At 51.7% G+C, this 21,619-nt stretch overlaps 2 protein-coding genes across 3 annotated transcripts; both read right to left on the bottom strand.

The window, feature by feature from the left end:
* Nucleotides 1–1,847: 1,847 nt before the first annotated feature.
* On the bottom strand, nucleotides 1,848–5,893 carry LOC309675758 (diacylglycerol O-acyltransferase 2-like; the record flags this gene model as incomplete). The annotated part of the gene is made up of 8 exons (XM_082488134.1): nucleotides 1,848–2,002; nucleotides 2,158–2,360; nucleotides 2,438–2,612; nucleotides 3,191–3,395; nucleotides 3,512–3,582; nucleotides 3,829–3,936; nucleotides 4,009–4,137; nucleotides 5,854–5,893. 8 exons carry the CDS (start codon nucleotides 5,891–5,893, stop codon nucleotides 1,848–1,850), a joined length of 1,086 nt encoding a protein of 361 aa, XP_082344260.1.
* Nucleotides 5,894–7,852: 1,959 nt separating this feature from the next.
* IGBP1 (immunoglobulin binding protein 1) lies at nucleotides 7,853–14,179 on the bottom strand (the record flags this gene model as incomplete). 2 transcript variants are annotated; one of them, XM_082488097.1, is made up of 6 exons in its annotated part: nucleotides 7,853–8,383; nucleotides 8,660–8,772; nucleotides 9,813–9,898; nucleotides 10,930–11,125; nucleotides 13,485–13,790; nucleotides 13,992–14,179. In XM_082488097.1, 6 exons carry the CDS (start codon nucleotides 14,177–14,179, stop codon nucleotides 8,235–8,237), a joined length of 1,038 nt encoding a protein of 345 aa, XP_082344223.1. In that variant the 3' UTR covers nucleotides 7,853–8,234. The 2 variants fall into 2 exon arrangements, with proteins under 2 accessions (XP_082344223.1, XP_082344224.1); XM_082488098.1 differs by having other exon boundaries at nucleotides 7,853–8,380.
* Between the last annotated feature and the right edge of the window lie 7,440 nt (nucleotides 14,180–21,619).

The raw sequence follows: 21,619 nt of genomic DNA, 5'->3' as shown, positions 1-21,619 counted from the left end.
GAGGATGGGTGGCCATGGGGCTTGTCCCAGCCTTGCCCCAGGACACAGTGGGAGGAGGCAGTGGGTGCCAGTACTGTTTGGGGCAGGACAACCACCTTCCCACAGGAATGGGAAGGATACTGAAAAAACCATGCATGCTATCCTGGGATGCTTCCAGGGACACATGGGGACTGACAGGTCATTAAAGAGAAGGTACACAGGTCCCTCCCTGGGCATGCAGGAGCCCTTCCAGTCTGCTTGACAGCAATGTGCAGGGACCGGACCGAACCTGGGGATGGCACTGATGCTGGGTCCCCTGTGTGCCTCGCAGAGGCTCTCTGAGATGTCCCTGTCATGCTGCTGGCCTTGGGAGAGGCGGGGAGGGACACAGCATGGGGCACTTACTGCCCACCATCCCCCAATAAAGCCCCCTCCCTTTTCTCTACACCCAGACCTGTTTTTCCGTGTAGCAGAAGGAAGAGGGACGAGATGCCCACCCTCACCCCAGAAAGCATTTGAGAGCAGAGGAAAGCCACCTGCCTCCCTAGCACCGGGGCAAGTTCAGAGTGAGGGGCTGAAACAGTGACACCCACGGTGATGGGAGAGTCCTGGGGAATCTGCCTTTATGGGTGTTTGCTTTCCAAATGTTTACTCAGCCCTTTTGTTTGACCAAGTGCCTGCGCAGAGAGGAGCAGAGCAGAGATGGCTATCAGCGTTATTGACTCTCCCACGCCAGCCCAGGCAGGGTTGGGACGGGCTGTCCGCACCACGGGGAGTCCCAGGAGGGGCTGCCCTCCCATCACCCCTTAGGAGTCTCCCCAGAACATGCCTAGGGAAGGGAAGCCCATAGCATCATCGGGGTGTCACCCCCCAGACATGGCACCAGCCACACACAGCCACATCCCACCAGGAGCTGCCCGGGTCACTCGGGGAGGGAGACAGCCCCATGGATGCCACATCCCAGCCCCACATCCCCATCCCACTGGACAGTGGTACCCAGATACTCCCTTACTCACCACTGAGCCAAAAGCAGAGAGAAGGAGGCGTCATCCCTCCTAAGACCAGTTAACCCAGTAACAGCAGCTGCCACACCTCCCCTCCCCTTATATCCAATGTGGCCCAGGTGGACCTGGAGCTGCTTGGTTGCACCTGAGTGGTGCAAGAGTTCCCACCAAGCACAGCCCCAGAGATGGGACTGCCAGGAAGGGGACATGAGTGGGTGGCATGTCCACCTGCATGGGGAGCGTGGGAATATGGCCATGGAGCGGCTGATCCTGCCCCCCCAGCACACACAGGCAGAGGTGGGGGGGTTGGAAATCTGTATTGGGTACAGAGGCGGTGGAAAAGGCTCATCTGGGGCCAGAGCAGCACCCACCCATTGCCCAGGGCTCCACGGTCCCAGCTGAAGCCACTTCCATGGGTCCCCAAGTCCAGAAGCATCCCCCCTACCCTGGAGGGATGTCTCCCCAGCCCAGTCCCGCTCACCATTGGGACGCCACCCCAAAGATTCCATCTCATTCCCTCCTCCCGTGACACCCGTGGTGTCCTGGTTGTCTTGGGGGTACCGTGCCCATTGCTGGACCCCAGCCTTGCACCATCCCCCTCCATCAGCCCTGTGTCCTTGGGGGACAGCTGTATCACCCACAGCTCCTCTGAACCCCTTTCAAGGAGGACCTTTTCCCAGTCTCCCCTTCCCCCCACTTCCTCCTCTCCTCCCACCTCCTGCTCAGGTTTTTTGACTGGAGGAGCAGAAGACTGGAGTGGAGACTGTCCCACATGTGTCCCCTGTGCCGGGCTGGCTGAAATCCCCACTCGCAAGAGCCGGCTGCCCTTGTGAGTCAGGATCTGGCCACTGGCGCGGGTTGTCTTCAGAGGATGTGCAGCTCGTCTGTCTCCGACAGCCCATACTTGGTCTTGTTCTCGTTGAAGAGCTTGAGCAGGGAGCAGACGTACATCTCGTGGTACATGTCCACCGTTTCACTGCTCGGGTCCTCGATCTTGGGCACCATTACTGGCTCCCCCACTGCCAGGAGGGAAGATCAGGTTGATGGGCATGAGGACGTGCTCAGCTGATCAGGGACATGAGCCAAGTATTGCCTTCCAATGCCGCCCATCACAGGATGTCCTCTGCCCCTCCACCTTCTGGGGGTCCCCTCCAGCCCAACGGGCAATGCTCACCCACGGTGGTGATGGGTCTGGCGTAGGGGAGGAAGCCCCGGGACCGGACAGAGGTGAGACCCCGGCCGTAGAAGACGCAGGGAGCGAAGCCCATCATCTTCTGGAAGCGCTGCTGGATGCTCCTCATCCAGCTGCCCTCCTCAAAGACCACCTGGCGGAAAAGGTCATTCTCCCCAAAGGAGAAGGAGGGGACGAGGTAGGCCCTGTGGAGGGGACATGGTGGGCGGTGATGGGGTGCTGGGGCCCCCAGACCCCCGTGATGGTGGTGCCCATGACCTACCCATGCTGCAGGGCCATGCGGACGAAGCCTTTGCGGTTCTTCAGGATGAGTGTGGTGACGCCAGGACGGCAGGAGAGCGACTCAGCAGCACCGCCGATGACGATGGCCACTGCATTGCCGGTGCCATTCTTGGACAGCAGGTACCCGATGGCACGGCGTGTCACTGGGCACAGGCCTGCGGTGGAATGGACCACCGGTGCTGCGGGTCAGCACCCGGGGGACGGGGATCCCACACGGGACCGTGCCCTGGGGAACCATGCAAGGACCATACAGGGGGCAATATGCAAGCGACAAGAGACTGTACAAGGGACAGCGCAAGGGACAGCGCAAGGGCGCCCCCTGCTGCGGGAGAGCTCACGGGAGGGTGTCCCCCGTGCTGCCAGCCCTGCGGGCAGGGTGGTGGCAGGGTGGTGGCAGGGCGCAGGCAAGGTGAAGGTGGAGCTCGGGCCGGCTGCGGGCAGAGCACCACCTCTGCCCTCACCGCTTCTGGGGAGCGCAGAGGCCATCACTCCTGGATTTCCCACAGATGGGACAGGGGACCCCTCCTCTAGAGCCCCCCTGCCTGTGGACATTGCGCCCCTGCGCTCTGCCCACGCGTGGCTGCAGGCAGAGGCGGGCAGGAGCAGGGCAGGCAGGGGGTGCATCCCCCGGGCACCACTTAGCTCACACCACCACAACTGGCCGTGCCTGCAGGGCTGCCCATGAGGGCAGGGTGGCAGGCAGCTGCCCGCCCCGCTGCCCACAGATGCTCACCCCCGCTCATCAGGTACTCCCTGAAGACGGGCAGGCGAAAGTTGCCGGCCAGGGTGGTGAGGAAGGGCCGGATGCCTGGGAACATTTCTCCGAAGCCTGTTGAGCCCGTGATGAAGTTGCAGAAGGCACCGACGCAAAGGATGCCGTGGGGGTGGGAGCCAATGATGTAGTTGTGGCTGGGGGACAGGTCGTGCGTCTTCACCAGCTGTGGGGACAAAACAGCATCATGGGGACATAATGGTGGCATGTTCTTTTGGGTGGTACCACCACCACTGCTTGCATGAATGTCCCATCCTGGCACCCCATGTCCCTACACCATACCTTCACAGGGAAATAATCCCGAAAGTGCCTCCACACAGGCCATCGCCGCAGGCATGGCAGCCTCCTGCCACCTGCAAAATGGGGAGGGACCACAGATGACGCCCACCCCAGAGGGCAGCAGGACCCACAGGAAACACTCCTCGTGAACCTGCTGCATCCTCTTTCCCACTGTGATGATGATGGGGGAGAGGAGGCAAAGAGCAGGTGGGACACGGTGCTTCCCATTTGCCATGCTGGGATGGACCCAGAGAAAGGGGAGGCTCTACAACCCGTCCTGCTGCAAAGCTGGAGGAAGAGGGGGCTCTGCCCATCCCCACCTTTCTCCGGTGTGTCCCAGTCAAAGATGATCCAGGCTAGGTAGAGTGCGGAGATGGGCCAGAAGCTGGTGAACACCAGGTAGATGAGGAGCAGTAGGCTGACGGTTCCTGTGGGAGCCAGGCAGGGGGTGAGCGGGTGCATGTCCCCCTCGCCGGGACCCCCCACAGCCCCCTACTCACCCAGCAGCAGGAAGCTGAGCACCCACTGCAGGACAGAGAGGAGCTGAAGCCAGGAGCGGATGTCCCGCTGCGAGGGCCAAGGTGCTGCGAGCAGGGTGCGCAGGGCGGTCTGGATGCTGGCACGGCTGCCTGCAGGGAGGGACACAGCACCCAGCCCAAAATGGCTGCACAAATGCTGTCCCAGCTAGCCAGGGGAGGTCCCAGTCCTGTCGTACCCTTGGCTGCTGGGATTGGGGTACAGGGAAAAGGTGGGAAGTAGGATGGGAAGGATGAAGCCATTGAGCAAAGAGGGATGGGATGGGATGGGACGGGACGGGACGGGGGATGCTCATCCCCAGAGAGCTATGGACCGTGCCAGAAGGTGGCCCTGGGCAACCTGAGGCTGCTCTGGGGCCAGCCCTGCTCCGAGCAGGGGGCAGCTGGCAGGCTGGGCATCCCTAAACCCAAACACATCTATGAGCCTGGGGGGACCAGCAGAGTCAAGCACTGTGGCATGTCCCACACCGTGCCAAGGTCCCTGAAGGCCAGGACCTTTCCCGTGTCCTCCTTGGCACGTTCAGGCTCAGAGAACTCAGGGCTTTCTCGGCTGGTACAGGAGGGAGGTTGGGGCAGCATCCACCCCCCTGGCAAGTGCCAAGGACAGTGGCCAGGGGCCAAACCAGGGTGGCCGAGTCTGGCCGTCCCCACCGAGCCTTGCCTCCCACAAGAGACAGTCCAGCAGCTCACGGCTGTTCCACTCCCCCTGCCACCCCCTTCCCTCTGGCCAACCTTGGTGAACCATTAACCACCCCGGGATGGGTGCCAGGATCCAAACTCCACATGCAGCCCCATCCCTCCTCCCCAAAACGGGCCTGAGGCACCGGTCCCACCAGTGCCCCGGCCAAAGGTCCACTGTGGCTGAGACCACCTGGCACGGCCACCACTACAACCACAGCGAGCTACCTCTTGTGTCACAAAAGCCTTGTTTTCTTGGGAAAACAACCCAAAATCAGCATGCCATCCAGACAGAGAGATGCTCAGGGTGAGACAGGAGCCAACTTGTCCTCATGGCTCCCTGGGCTCGGGACCCCCAGGTCCCCAGCCGGACCCCCAGGTCAGAGGAGAACCACCAAACACTAGTTCGGGTGGATGGTTGGAGGTTCAACTCTTCCCACCTCAATCCAAACCATGCAATGGGACAACTGAAATTACACACTGGAGCCATCACCAACATTGAAGAATTGTTTTCCCTCTCCGCCGAGCAGCGTGCCATGCCTTAAGCAATCCCTCCCACCCATCCCCGCACGCCCAGCGAGGTATCCCCAGAAGCCCAGCCACCCACACCGCCCTGCCGTTGTCAACATTCCAAAGCCCCATTTTTATCCAGAGAAGATGCAGAGCTCTGCCTAGCAAATTGGTGCCTACCAAAGAGTTGCTGCTTTTAGTTCCTTTTTCTAGCTCCCCCCCCCAAGCATTCCATGAATATCCAGACCACAGACAGAAACTGGAGAAACCACAGGGGCTCCGCTGCCGGCCCTGTCCACGGTGACAGGACCCTCTTCAAACCAAGAAATTCAGACTCCGCAGCCCGAGGCAGCAAGGAGAGACGGAGGGGAATTTGCAGCACTCCGGAGCATCTTGCAGGAGTAACGTTATTGAATGCATTGTCAGAAATTTCATTCCTGTTGAGCAACTGTATGTTTTCCTCTGGTGCTGCTAACCCCAAATTGCTCCAAACACCTCCCTTTCCCCTAAGCATTCTAAAGCAAATAGACAATAGTGACAACAAACACTAATTGACTGACCAGCTCCTCGTATCGCCAGAGCATCAGAAACCATTCAAAACACACTTTGGAAATATCTTACCACTAAGATTTTGGGAACAGGCTGCAATAATTGTTTTCATCGTGGCAAGGAGTTCTGCGCCAGACCCTGGTTCAGCAGGTTGGAAGGTGAGTTTGGAAATACCAGAGAGCGATTGATTGTGTATCCAGCTGCTTTAACCAGCTGATCCAAGGTAAACCGTCTGCTGCGGAGGGGAGCAGACCTGCTCTGGCCCCGGCTTGCAGAGTAAGAAGAGCTGATGGTCCTTGGGAGGATGAGGAGTCGTGCCAAGCAGTGGGGAGCTGCCGTGGAGAAGGGCAGCCACCACTCCTCAGAAAGGCACCACTGCCAGCACCGGTGGTGGCTCAGTGGGGGCCGCCTTCCCCCGAGGAATGGTACCGTCCGGCTTTGGGTATTTCACAAACCACTGTCATGCTCTGCCAGTGTGACTCCCCTCCAGAGCCGCCCAAAAACGTCATCCCCAAAGCTCCTGTTCCACAGTAGGGGAACACAGCCCACCAGATGGGCCCTGACCCTCAGCCCCACCACCCAGCGTTACCGCCTCCTCTCCCACCCCTAAGAGGGGCACTGGGGGCAGCTAGCCCTGCCTGCTAGCCCAGGAAGACTGGAGACTGCCTGGAGAGGATTGGGGGAAGAAAATAAGAAAAGGCAACAAAAGCAGCAGAAAAGCAGCAGAAGCAGCCCCGAGATGGAGCTTCAACAGCCAAAGAAACAGTAAAAATGCACAGCATCTGATTCACTAGAGCTACTTCTCAGGATCTACCTCTCCGGAAATACTCACTAGGAAAAGCCAGCTAACATCAAACGTAGGAAAGGGATGAATACATGTAGAGGACTGCATGTGTTGTTAAAGTTAAAAATGTTTCACAGGAGAAGTCTGGAACCCACAAAACCTCATAATCTGCTTTTGCAGATTGTAGAGACTCAGCAACTGGAAAAAAGGGTGCAACAGCACTCACAGCAGGCTACAGCTTCACAGACACAGGTTAGTTAAAGGGAGGCAAAATTACTATGTATAAATCGCCTAAGCTCTCCTGCAGCCTAGTTGGCCCCTCAGGTATGCTTAAGTTATGCTAATAGGATGGAAAAACTCCAAATTCCTTCAGAATCCCACTGTCCCCAGAAACAAGGGAGTCCTCTGCTGATGAACCCAACTGCACCAAATCAAAGACAGTAAATGCCTTGTGGCCTGCTCCAGGTAACACACTGCCACACGCACAAGTAGCAGTGATGCTGTTTGTTTTTTTAAACCTGACATTTGTACCAGGTTTACAAAAACTGCAGTCACAGCTGTCAGCCCATGCTGGGCAACTCCAGAGCGTCCAGCCATGGTTCCTCACTTTCTTGCCCAGTAACGCGGTGGCTGCGCTCCGGGTCAGTGCCAGGTACGACAGACCACTTTTCACCCAGTGCAGGATTAGTGCCAGCAGCTATTTAAACTACCTTTGGAGGAATCCAGACAAGGTTTTCACCCCTTCAGGGTTATTCTGTAAATAGATTTCAAAGCACACTAATGAACCAGTGCACTACTTTGCTTCTGAATATGGCACCGTTTGTCCCAGCATTGGCCACTGTAGGGCTCCACAAGAGGGTCCCAAGTACACACATTGTGCATTACGTTATGTATGCTATAGCCACGCAGACCCCACATTACACTAAGCAAAAGGACAAACATCCCTATTAAGGCATTTGTACAATGTGTAGTATCAGCACTTCAAGACATTGCCCTCGAAATACCTGATCTACTTAACACAAAAAATCCCAAACACTTCAGGTCTGCCCGCTCAGGGAGGAACAGCAGGATGAGCCTGTGGAAAGGCGACCAAGCAGCTGGCTGCATACAGACCTCCCTGTCAATGTGAATGCTGCACCGCAAGATTCAGAAGCCTTGGCGGAAAACCACAGCCATCTGACATTGCCTATTTCCCATCCCCAACTCCCCTGGTTGCTGGAAACCAGCCTTACAGACCTGCTCTGGAAGAGCCTAGGATGAAGAACAAGGGATTTTCACAGCAAGAACTAGGCAGCACAAGAGATTTTATTTTGCTTAAAATATAGAGAAAAAAATAAATACATCCACCCACAATACAAAGAGCAGTTTCCAAATTCATGTACTTTTCCTTCAAGGACTTCCTCTGACTGGGAGAACAGAGGCAGTCTGACCCCTCAGAAAGAGCTCCGCCTGACAGGAGCTCTGTGGTATCACTGTACATGACCAGTGCACTCAGTCTGACATTTCATGTAAACCAAAGCAAACTGTCATGTTTATTCCTCTGACTCCAGTGCCTCCCAGAGAAGCCACAGATACCTCCGCATATGTACAGTGTATTTACTCCTATATCTCCAGGACACAGGCAATTCTTACAGGATTTCCAGGCCCTGCTCCCTCGGCAGCGAGAGCATCAGCCCACATTCTGCCGGTTGCCATAGCCTCTTGGGTGTGTATCTTTCCAGTCATCCCAGTTCCGAGCTTTTTGAAGAGCTTCCTCATCATCCTCCTCTTCTTTTTTCTCCTGCTGCTGCTTCTGCAACTCTTCATCAGTTATACCTGCTGAAGGTCAAGAACAGGAGCGAGGGGCATTAAGACAGCGGAAGATCCCCAGTCAAGTTCTCAAAACAGAAGCCTTGCCAGGAGCCGGTCTAGACAGAAAGCTGGAATTGCCAAAGAGCAGTCCAGGAATTCAGTTATTCTCACTGCCTAATAAAGTCAGCTCTTACTCTTCCTCAGTCAGTGGGTGTTTTACACCCTCAACACATCCCTGTTCACCCTCCTCCTCAAGAGACTTCCCAAATTCTCTATTCCAATCTTTGCTTTGCAACTCTATACCTGGTGTTCTCTGAGGGGCACTCTGACCAGACACGACTCCTTGCCTTCTGCGCTGCTCGTACCAGTCGTCCACAGTCATTGTAGGCAGGCCAGGATATCCAGCACCAAACACTCTACAGGAAGAGGCAGACAGTCAAAGAAGGCACTTCACATCGCTACAAATGAGCAGAAACATAGACAACCATGCACAGAACTGCTCTGTGCTCCAATTGGTACTAACAATATAAGGCACGTTATCAAGGAAGGCTTGACAACAAATGTTATTTCTACAACCTGGGCCATCAGCAACAGACTTGCCAGTAATCTAGACATAACAGCTTTTAAAGAGGTCACACTGCTCATTTAGAGAGGTGAGGACTGTTCTAGTCCAAAGACCCAGAATCATTTCTCCAGCCCAAAGGAGAACACTGTTCTAGCACAGCTTGCCAAGGGAACTGAATTAGGCATGGCTTGGCTAAATAAATATATGAAAGGGTCAGGGCAAATAATGTCAAAAGCATGACAAGAAGTCTGGTTTCTATCCCATTTCATGTTTTTGCTGCCACGTTCCTTGCAAGAATCTCACAGTGCCACAAAGTGTTAAGATCTTGATCCCCTGGAGAAAGCCTCACAGTTAAAACCCATATTATTGCTACTGACAATTCTCTGGTAGGTATCACATCTTTCCAGCCCCTAAGATCACTTATTTGAATTCACCAAAATCTTCCAGAGTTTACATTAGATTTAGAGACCACACGTGCTTTTCACTGCTGGGCTCTTTATTTTAACAGTGAAGAACAATCCTGTTATATCATATAGAGGTTGGAGGGGCAGATAAGCCTTGCCTCTCCACAGCTTACCAAACAGCAAGCACGTGGCCTGTAAACTAACACAGTAATATTTGCTTAATACAATCTTCTCTTCTGCCATCCCAAGAGGAGGAAACAGCGTTAGCCAAAACACTGCAGCATGCTGGCAACGGAAAAAAATTAGAGAAAGTAGAAGAATTAGATGTTTCCCCCATCCCCTGCACAGATGCACAGCATGTGCCACCTTGATGCGACATGCTGCCTGAAGGTAATGACTGGTTTTCTGCATTTGAGAGTATCTTAGGCTTGACATAAGAACAGAGCACTGCATCATACTGTGCCTAAATAATCAGAAAACAACATACTTAGCCTGAGCAGCGTCCCGGGTAAGTATGAAAGGTTTCAGTGGAGCCCTGACTTGCCGAGAAGTACCGTGTGGTGGTGCTGAAGACTGAAGATGCAAACAATAGTCACAAGATAACCATGTAGATGAGAATCCCCTTCTCTGCTTCCCACCCCAAACAAGTTATTAAAGGTCTTATAGAAGACAAATGCCTCTGCTGTCAGAGCAACTTCCCAAGATGGATAATTCGGACCATAATCCAGTTTAAATCATGAACTCCGTCTGTGAGCTTCTACAAACCACTTCTCTTTGTGCCTTTGTTACACCCACTCTGATCAAAGCTGAAAAGCTGACAGAGCTAAACCAGATCAGCTCAGATCAAAGCATGAAATATAGCTTATTTTTCCCAGGGATCAAATGCAGTACATTCTGAAGCAAGTAAAGCTCATCATTCCTGATGATAGAACCCAGGGCACTACAGAAGAACAGAGTTCTGCAACACCAATAATGAACTGCACAAGCCAGCTGTGCCAAAGCTGGACTATGGTCTATGTCAGCACATTATGATTTTTTTATTTCTAGACAGACATTTTAGGTGAGCAACATAAAGCCCAGAAACACTATTCTACACAGGAACTGCAGGTCTGTGAGAAGCTTTCGGCATACAGAAAGAAATGTCCATTCTGAAGCGTCTGGACACTTTATAGACCAGAAGCATAGGCTTGAAAGAAATCACAAGGGTCTTCTTTTAATTTACAAGTGTACTTAGTTCTTTAGAGTTAAGGATCTGGCAAAACCCAGCAAAGTGGAGAAAAGCCTCTGCACGCAGACCGGTTCAGCTCTGATACTCTATGCTCCAGGATTTCACAAGCCATGACTGTCTAGAACATGTGGTAGAACTGGACAGTGACTAATCCAAAAATCAGACCACTGCCCATTCAGAATTAAACCAAACCCCATCTATTTGTGCTGTGATTGAGCTAAATTTCAATCAAGAACTCACAGAATGAAACTTATAAAACTCTGCTATTGAATTCCTCTGAGGTTCATTTACCTGCAACAGTGTTTATCATCAGGTCTAACTATCCACAGTCCACAGGATCTGCGGTGCAAGAGATACCTCATGAGATATCTCATACCTGTTTTGCTGCACCTCTGCTCCTCAGGATGAACATTTCTTGGTCAATACTCTCAATTTCCTCAAGGCTGGTGTTGATCCATTTCTGGATTTGTAGTATGTAAAATTCCCGTATCTGATCCTCATCTGCTTGCCCGCTCTCCACAAAGGTTGTCATAGAGGCCAACCTGTTCTCCAGTTCCTTCTTCTGCTTATATCTGTCCCAAAGAGAAAAGAATGAGATCATTAAATAACCTTTCCCTAGCTCAGCCCAGCCTTTTAGAAAATAAACAATTTCCTATTTGTTGAAATTCAGTCAAATGTAGTTAGAGAGCTACCTCCTACCCCAATCCCCTTTCAGCTGCTTTTCACAGAGATGCCACTTGCTGACCAGTGCTCATTAGGGTAAGAAAATCTTACATATTCATAAAGCTCCTCACATCTTTGACAAATTTCCTTGTGTGAGGAGAACCCACTCATTTAACAACTAAGAGTCCTGTAGAAGTAAAGCAGAGACTTACAGGAATGTACCTGTTAAGAAGAGGAGGAGCACTGGCAGCACCAGATCATACTGGTTGTCATTTATTGATGACCTCTAATGATGCATTAGCAAGAGGCAAAATGCCAAGCAGGTGGATCCATCTCCCCACCTCATCTGACTGACAACAGAAGGTTTTTGACAAATGAAAACTACAGAAATCAGAAGAGTTCCAATCTGCTTTAAAAAGGCTTTGAAAATGCAGTTATAGACATACATGCAGCATGAAAATATTTTCCTCCCATCTTCCCCATCACTTCCGCCTGTCAACTCAAATTTAGACATTACAGAGGATCTTTACTACCCTTTGTGAGAGGTTTAACATGATTTCATGTATTTAAAAAGAAAACTGTACACAAAAGGGGAGGTTCTGATGGTTTACTGTTGTAATTTAAGTATCTCCCGTCTGTTAAAAGGAGCTTTATGATGACAGTTTAAATTTGGAGGCACCTCTCTATTTTTTTTATTCTCTGAAAAGTTGAGCAATCCTTGAAAATTAAGCCTCCCAGGTAAAATTAGGCAAGCCTAGCAACATTAATCTCACAGAGAAAACAGGACCTTAACTCATCGGCTGCTTCACTGAGAAAACCAATATAATAGCTATTTTGAGTTGCTTCTACATGACACAAAGATATCAAGAAGCTACTTATAAGGCAGATTAAAACACTTTTCCAATTTCTGTCTCAAGTGTTTTTGTGTGTACGGGTTCTTTTTAATGTAATTTTGCTTTTCTGGATTTTTTTACTTTTTCAGGAATTAGTTATTAAAGGGGGGAACTACGTATATAATACACTTCCAGGCTAAATCCTTGTGTCCCAATTCCTTCAGTTACAGTGCCAGCTGAAGAATGAGCAGTCAGAACCAAGGATCAGAAACCTATGGGAGCTGAAAGGACAAGGCGTACACAAGGGTCATTCTAAAAACCAAACCCATCCAAAAGTGCTCCACAAGAACCTCAAAACCTACATATTAACCGGCTGAGCTTCTGACTGCCCAGCCCTGTCCTGTCCTGTCCTGCAGGGAAACAAAGCAAACTGCTCCATTCTTGTTTGTCTTTACACTCTGCAGCAGGATAAATTCTCTTCAGTTGGCCGCTGCAATCCCAACCTGCTCCCTGGGACACCACAGCATGTGCTCATTCAGAGACCGTGGCTAAAGGCAACTAGGATGAGACAGGTCTGGAGCCAGTGTGGTGATACAGGCCTTCTTTAGAATATTTTGCTCATGCAGTGTACACATTTTACTGAAAGTAACTATAATTGCAATGTCTCACCCTGATCAAGTACTAACCTGCTTATGACAGAACTCACAATGCAGGCACCTCCCGTTTGTCTCCAAGCAGGAGTCACGGTACAGACAAACACAAGCCCTCAGCGAGAGGGGAGTTCACGTGTGACCAAAGCCCTACCTGCAGCGCTGACAAAACTCACTTGCACTCGGGAGGTGATGCCCAGCTCAGACTGCTGATGAGCAGCTCGTGCTGAAAAGGCTTTGCTGCGCTGACCGCAAAGGCCCTGATGTACTCTGGTATCCCAAACTCATCTCAGTTAGGTTACTCTCCAGAATATAAATCCTATTTTTGTCTTCATGCAATTTAAACAGCTCTTGAGCTCAGTTTGGGCCCTTCAGTGCTACCACAATAAGCAACAGCTTGTCAAAATCCCCAATTAAAGCATGACAAAGAAGCATCGACCACCTCTTTTTTAGAGATCTAATAAGCACACTGGTAGGAAACTTCCAACATAGGTGGCTTTATGCAGTTAGCAGTGATTAAAGAACTAACCATAAGAGATTTTGTGCAGTTCTTCAAAGGCCAGAAACTAAAGACATAAATGCATCTCCCCAATCTGTGCACAGTCCAATACCATTAAGTAATATGCAGTGCAGGTCTTAAAATGAGTGCTTAAAGTATCCCAGTATTAAGGGAACCAGTTCTTTCCTGACAGCCCTTGTCTTTACAATCTCGCGCTGCCAGAGGCTCTCCCCTTCTCTTAAACTGATTCTCAAAAGCCTTTACACACCACAAAGCAAGAGCCTACCTTTCGATCTTGGCTTGCCTACTTGACGCCATGGCCACCAGGCTGAGCTGGGCGGCAGCAGGGCCCCCTGGGGACGGGCTCCCGGGGTCTTCCTCTCCCTGGGGGCTGGCAGGGGGCAGGTGGAAGCTGCCCAGCCCGTAGCTCCTGCAGAGCTTGAGGAAACGCCAGAAGTGGGCCCGAGCGCTCTCCAGGTGCTCCAGCCTCCTACTCAGGTCGACCTGCTTCAGCGTCAGGGCTCCCAGCAAGGCGGGCAGCAGCAGGTACTTCAGGTCGGCCGAGGCGATCTCCTCCAGCTCCTCGTTCTCGCTGCAAGGGGAGAGACCAGACGAACCTTCCCGTTCCCGCTCCGCCCGGGCCCCGCCAGGCCCAGCCCGCTCCGCGGCGGCCCGGGGGCCCGTGTGAAACCGGCGGAAGGCATAGAGGACCCTCATACGGCCTCGCTGCCCGGCCCCGAGGCCCGGGCCGGGCCCGGGCCGCCAGCTCGGCCCATCCCTCCCCTCCGCTCACCTGAACAAGTCCAGCTGCGCCACCATGGCGGCCGCCCGCTGCAGCGCGTCCAGCCCCTGCCGCACCTTATCCTGCACGGCCGGAGCCCCCGAAGAGGGCTCGGTGCCGGTCTCCACCTCCTCCCAGAGCCGCCGGCCCGCCGCCAGCAGCTCCGCCAGCCGCGGCCCCGTGCCGGCCCCCTCCGCCATGCTGGGCCGGGAAGGCGCCACCGCCCAACCACTTCCGGGGCGGCCGCGAGAGACCCCGCCCCCTCCCGCCATCTTGGTGAGGGCAGAGGGCGGCTGCCATCTTGTTAGGGGCGGGCCGGAGGCAGGGACTAGGCAGGACGCAGCGGGCCTGCGGGGTTCTGGGCTCGCCCAGGGCAGCGTCCGGAGGCCACCGCGGCGGGGGCGGTGTCGCCCACACGGGGCGCGGCGGTGCCGTGGGTCCTCACGTGTGTCCAGTGGTCCCAAAGTTTGTCCCTGCCTGATGCACAGACCCCGCCAGCGAGCTCCTGGGGCAGGTGTACTGGTGACTGGTCCCAAAGCAAGCAGAACCAACCGAGGATAACTAGATAAACTGACAGAAAGCGTGCGCCTCTCCCCTCTAGAAAAGGAGTGAGAGGGGTGAGTACATTCGGTAGTGTAGTGCCACGTTTTATTTTTTAAGCACAGCACCTTCAATTTTTTCTCTCTATTCTTTTTATAACAAAAGTAAAATAAGCAGCCTTTCCCCCCCTTTTTTTTTTTTTTTTTTTTAATGTAGTTCCCAAGCTCCTTGTTACAAAATGTCTGAAATTTAAACAGGCGTAAGGCAGGTAAGGGTTAAAGCTGAGCTTTTATGAAGAGATGTTGGTCCCCTAGAAACACAGGTAATTGACCTAGATGTGAGAAATGCATATGGTGTAATAGTAATTCAGAGCTGGCTGGAAGCACTTGGCCTTCCAAGAATGAGTCAGTTTATAATTTACTGCTTGTTTTCTTCATACCTATGTGAGATAGCTCAATAAAAAGTTGCTCATCAAAACCAGAAGAGCTGTAGGTCTGGGGTCCTGCTCGCTGTGCCCTGAATACCCCACAGTGGTGTCACCCTCCTGTCACCCTCCCTGTCACCGCAGTGCTCAGGCTGCAAAGGCAGGCACCAGTAGCGTGAGGTCTGTCAAGAGTTGCCCGCGTCATTCTGCGGCGTTCCTGCACGCCAGGCAGGAGGTGAAGAAGAACGCTATGTCCGGTGGTGGGAAAATTAATTAGTATAATGATTGGAAGTGGAATGGGGCCAAGAATCCACAGCCCTTTGTTCTTCACTAGCGGAAGATGTTTTGGCATCCCCAACAATTGCCACCAGTTCATTTTCATCAGAGCAATACCACTCAACGCCACATCTTCCCCCTTCACATGCATTAGTTAAAAGCTACAGTAAACCTGTCACATGATCACCCCCTGTAACCACCAAGATTCAACATTTCAGCAGCACTTTTAATGATCAGAGCAAAAGAGACTGCTAGGGTGAACTCCTCCAGTGCATTATCCTTTGTATTACCCAGAGAGTCTTTGGGCAGTTCACAGATCACCTTCCTACAGGATATCTCGGTTTAATCTTTAACAAACATCTCCGTAGGGCATTCTCCTTGGAGGCTTTCACCTCTTGGAGAAGCCAGGCAAGTTCATAGCCTTGCTGTCCAAGTAATTGTAAAAAGGCTGATGATGGAGCGTAGGCTCTCAGCCCACCTCCCCTCCCCTTAAAACTGAGGGGGTGGGAGAGGCAGTTTTGACCCAGATTTTCGGGGGCAGCACAGGACAGGCCTTGAGCAGCACATTATCCTGGCTCACCAGGCTAGACCGAGAGTAGGAAATCCGTGTGAGGCCCGGTTTTCTTTGGGATGGAGAAGGCTTTGCCTCTAGGGGCCAAGTGGGTTAGCTGGTTGGAAGCTCCCGAATCTCCTTGCTAGAAATTTATCAGCCCCCTGTTTTTATCTGCTGACACAACTGGTGAAGAATAGGTTTGTTACACTGTGAGAGCATGAAATCAGTAAGGGTTAGTGACCAGTCACCCACAGTCTTCTTTTCAGCTCCAGTGTAGCAAACTGCATGAACCTGCACATGTTCTCCTGCTGCCTGAGGTTGACCTGGCAGGACATGGTTTTTTGAGCTGCCCCTTCTAATTATGGAGCTGATGTTCTCAACACAAGGAAAAAATAAATGATTCTTCGGAAGTCATAATTACCCAGCAAGCCCCTATTCACAGTACAATGAGTCTCAAGCTGGAGACTACAGGAATAGTAGCTGTGATTAGTCCCGCTGCATGTGAAAAGGGGGAGTTCCCGGAGCTTTGGCAAGCTGGGGATCAGTCTCTTGCACTCCCCAGTTCTACCAGGTGTCTCGGTGCAGTAGATTTTCAGCATAAAGTCAATGTCTAGGGATCAGCCTCAGCTTTTCTTACGTTTCCACTTCCAGACATGAAATGTGCCCACGTGCTTTCCATTATAAAGGTAGTAAAACTGGCTGCCATGGTGTATTGCATTTAATGCACATGTGTAGAACATCTGTCAGTGCACATCCAGTGTCTGTCCAGTGCTTCCCAGGAGCATCAGCACATTACAAGTCAATCAAGTCTTCTTGGAAGGTGTTAGAGCTTCTGCATGTCATCCTACAGCACACGAGTGCTGCTTCAGCTAGACTTCAGCTAGACTGAAGCATGCCTGGAAATTCCTTACTCCACCACACAGCACATGCACAGTGGTCACGGCTGACACATATGCAAACTGAGAAAGTTCTCAAAATCTGTATGGTCACCGTTCCGGGCTGGCGGGAGGATGCTCCTGGAAAAGCCCAGTTGGATGGCAGCCCTAAGGTGGCTCATGGGCCCACATCAGCTTCTTCTCTGGAGAGGAGACTGTTCTGCAGCTCCTTCCCTGCTTTAACTCACTTTCTGATGGACCTTGGAGGCAGTGTCCCCAGGGGTGCACAAAGGGAAGATGCTACTATTTAGTGACTCAATAAGGTGGGCATGGCACCTTCTCTGCACTGGCAGAAAGGCAATTTCAAAAGTCCGCTGTAAGCAGCCTCCAGGGTGCTGCCCGCACTGAACATGGATGAGTTTAAGCATGCAAGAGGGAGAAATACAGGCTGGTGAAGGGAGATTGGGGTGCTCAGAAATTCAGCCACCCACTCCTCCTGGCCTCTGCGGATGTGACAGGGATACCACAAACTTGCAGTATCTGGGACTTTTCCACTCTGATTCGGCAACTTGCTAAAATACAGGGTTTGGAGCTGAAGGGACACTATATAGAAGTTTGCTTCCCCTCTAAACTTCACTCAGCCATTGCCGCAACTGCCCATCAAGCTATGCCCAAGGGCCCTCAGTCTGCAGCCTTGTTCCCCCTCTGGTCTTATGGCTGTTACTCACCTATGTTGATTTGTCCCTGTCCCTCAGCTGAAGATCCCCACAGGGACAATCCCTATTATTATTTGTCATCCTTAGGACATCATGGTATTGCTGAACACCCCAGAAATAAAGGAGAACAGAGATGCAAGGGTTTTTCCTTAAATATTTACTCATGTTTGCATCTTGTGGTGTGATGATGTAGGCACCAACCATCCCAAAGGTCAAAGCAACATCCCCCAAATATATACAGCAGTACAGATGTTGATGGACAGCTGAGCCCCCAGAGAGCAGACCTATCCCATCCCTTCTTCTTGTTCTGGCTCAGCTTTCTTTGTGAAAAGCACAAGCAAAAAGCAGGTGGAGGTCCTGACCCACCATCCTCTCAGAGCTGCAATTCAGGGCTGTAGGGAAGAAACATCCTGGCGTGTTCTTGAACACAGAGTCATTCTTCCTCCAAAATGCTTGCTTGATTACCAACAGTTTGTTGCCCTTGCTCAGATTATCCTCCTGGAATAAGTTAAGCAGCATCCCTCAATGAATAAAGAAATAAAAGGAAATAAAAAAAATCAGTGCTTTAGAAGCAAAGTCAAAAGAGCCCATGAAAATCACTCTCCTTTCTCCAGACTTCATTGTCTGCACAAGTCTAGCCAGCAGGAAACGATCATATTCATACCAGCATTACTCCTTTCAAGCCCAAATTAAAAATAAAGCAGTAACCAAGAGGAGGCTTTTCAGAGCAAACCCTTTGCCTGGTTCTCACCACATTTCATGTAGAAGGATGGATTTCCTCTATGCACAAGACATTTTCAGAGCCATCTCTCCCATGTCAGTTCACAGCACCAGAAAGTGAAAGACTTCTGCTATGGCCATGGAGAATTCAGCTCCAGGGAGTCTCATTTCCAGAGAGACAGATAAACAAAAAGCCACAAGACATTGGGAAAAATGGCTAATGACAGGAAAGTCAAAGAGGTAGATCCGTCACATTAGCAGTGAGCCCAGCGAGGGTTCGTGAAGCAGAGGGTAATGACAGCAGCCTACCACAGTCTGGAGAGGACAGATTGTGAAAGCAGGGCAAAAGAAACACACGAGGAAGTGTCTGAAGGGCTGCAAAGCCACAATTGTTACAGAGATGCTCTTGATTTCAGGGACACTGCTACTGTCCTTGCTCAGGTCTATTCAGGTCCTGATGGGCTATCTGCCAGAGCTGGAGATGTTTGGGGTGGAAGCAAAGGTTTAGATAAAAGCCTTCTTGCTCCTATTTCTTTGGCAGTGGGTTGCACTGGCTGGTGCTGGGAGCCACCAGAGGGTGATGTCAGGGTCCAAGTTTTCCCATCTTTTCACCTCAGAGGGTGCTTGTGCTCACCTGGGCTTGGTGAAGGGTCTCCATGTTCCCCTGGTACCTTCCTGCCAGCTTTTCTGCCCAAGCAGAAGGGCTAGAGGGAGAAAATGCATCTAGTCAGATGGATCCCCTCAACCCTTGTGGTTTATTCCCTCTGGATCCATTGCCTGCTGCTGATTGCCTTGCTCTGGGGTTCTCAGTCCCTTAGGAGCCTCTTCTAGTCCAGCAGATCTCACAAGCCTGGTAAGTCCAGGTGTGGGCTCAGATGACAACACTGCCTGCTCAAAACATTGTCACTTAACTGTCACCTCCCCACCATCGTCCTTCCTGCCAGCCTGACCCTTTGCACCCTTTGACTAATTACAGTACTTTCCGATTTCCTGCAGGACACAAACAGAGCCCAAGGTCCTTGCTGCTGATTGACCCCTCCAGTCCTTTCCCAGCTCTTCCCTGTTGGGCTTGCAGTGAAGATGCAAGGAGCAAGAGGAGGAGAGGACTCCGCATACTCAGCACTTGACCCTGCCTTTTCCCAGGCAGAAATTCAAATGGGACCTCTCTAGGAGGGGATCACAACATCTCCCCGGGGCATTCCTAGCTATTGTGGCTCCTCTCCTCTACCCCAGGCTATGTGTGTTTGTAGTTACCAAATGCAAATCACATTTCCCACCCTCCTGGCTGAATCTCTCACTCCACAAGATCCTTCCCCTGTTTTTTTTTTTTTCTCACTAGCTCGTTTTGCAATGCTCTGCAGAGTTCACAGCCCCTCCCGGTTTCACCTCCCTCTGATCTGGTGAAGCACAATGAGGTGGCTATAGGGAAGGTATTTAAGCAACCCTAATTAAGTACCTGCATCACCTCTCCCTTAGCCTGGCTCTGGACACAGAAACTGCAGCTGTTTTGCAGCCCGGCAGCTGAAGACTCCCTTTTCTGAGGAATGCTGGTGACTAACCCCTAATTGCATTTTAAAAGAAAAACTCAAGATAGCTTTTTGGCCTTCTGCAGCTGTGACGGAAGCCTTGCAGCTGCGGCTTTACTGTCACTCTGGGAAGGCTAGATGTCAGCAGCCAGATCAAGTCAATGGCACATTAACAACTGATAATGATAGTTAACTCACTTGGTTAACTATGTGAGCACATGCTTCACCCCTGAACATTTCAACTTCCAGCTCCCAGGCTTGTCTGAAGCCACCTTTGACTCTCAGCTCTTATTCACTGCTAATACAGAAACCTGGAGCACATTAAGTGGATGGGATGGTTTACAATAAAAGCTCATGAATTGATTCCGTGACCCAGCAGAGACTATTAAAAATGATTGAATGAATATGGAAATGAGTAATCATACAGCTGGACTCGGGGCTGAACGCGGCCAACTCTATTCAGTGCAAACCACAAATAAAGCAAGACGCACGCAAAGCCACCAGAGTCTCTAGGTCACAGTGCGAGCTGCAGGAATTTGCCCTAGGATTTCCATCAAGTTTACCTGTCCTCCTTGTACTGTGGGTTCTCTTCAGGACCTGTATACTTAGACTCATCCTTTCTCTCCAAAGGCTGCATGACCAGGAATCCCTTATCCCATGCAAGTGCTTGGCCAGCTTCTGTGCTAGGGGAAATGGGGGGCCACCAGAGCCCCCACCTCTGGCTCCTGCCTCCCTGCTGTTCACACACGCACGCTTGGCTAGTCCAGACAACATTCACAAGGATCAGAAGCTAATCTGGGGCTGCCTCGGTTTCCAGCCAGCAGTGCTGAATCCCAGGAAGCCGGATTCCTTGCTGGCTGGTCGGAGTCCCAAGGAAGCAGGGAATAGAAACCTTCCAACAGGTTTTCCATATGTGCACAGTATCTGAGGCTGACAGATATCTGTAATTAAAGGCAAACCCAGGCCAATGGGCAGCAGAAAGAGTTAAAACTGAACTGGTGCCCTGTTGTGCGTAAGGGTACAGAAATGGGGCTTTATGGTCTCCTTATAGCCTTGCTTCTTTCCCTGTGGCCATCTGAGAAGGAGATGGAGGAAGGAGGTTGTCCTAGAAAACATGTTCCAGAGAGGTATAGTATAATACATTTATTTAAAAAACACAGACCAGAATCCCACTTATATTAAGTAGAGAGACTAATGGTTCATTCTTATTTCTCAAGGGCCCTAGAGTCATGTCCTCTCTCCAGGCCAGAGTGCCAGCACACCTGGTATTAATGGGGTGGAAGGAGTGGGCTGAAGACCTTAGTGATCTAGAAGAGGAGACAGGAAGGATAAGCCATGAGCATGCCACATGGTGAGTGGGCTTCCACCTCCAACACAAGCCCAGAGGGCAGAAGCTGCAGTGCTACCATGGCTGCCTTGTTAATACAAGGCTGCTAGGTGCAGTTTTGCCATGCTGCTCTGCTTCGGCAGTCTCTGGGACCACTCCTGTCCCTAGGTCTGTGTGCCTTAACCAGTCATCGGTGAGAGAAGCGGCAATCTCCATGCAGGTCTTGGGGAGGATTGTTGAGTTCTGTCTCCTGGAGCACTAACTAGTTCTGCCTGTGTCCAAGCCTGGTCTTCATTTCAGATGCTGAAAAAGGCACTGGACCAGTATTTGCCTCTGAGGAGGAACATTCAGTGGTGTTGGGTGAGCCCACAGCAGAAACCTGCCCCCACTGCCCATGACCCTCTTGCCCGAAGCAGCTTTCTTCCCCTGCAGCCTTCTCCCACCAGGCAACTCTCTCCCTTCTTCCCATCCATCACTCCTGGCTTTCAGGCCACTGTCAGAAAACTCCTGCAAAGAGACAATGGCAGCCCAGGGTCCCCATTCAACCCCTGGAGAAAAGGGGCTGTGCATGCAGAGTGATAAATGGTTTGTCCCCAGCTGGAGACAGAGGGCTGGACGCTCCTGATCAGCTGCAGGAGAGCAGCCTTTTGTCTTGCTCTGGAGAGATGGAGCAGAGGTCGGCC

Source organism: Vanellus vanellus, assembly GCF_965231255.1.
Source record: "Vanellus vanellus genome assembly, chromosome: 10".
Taxonomy (NCBI): domain Eukaryota; kingdom Metazoa; phylum Chordata; class Aves; order Charadriiformes; family Charadriidae; genus Vanellus; species Vanellus vanellus.
The sequence above is the reverse complement of the archived record's forward strand: the minus strand, read 5'-3'. Positions and strand labels throughout refer to the sequence as shown.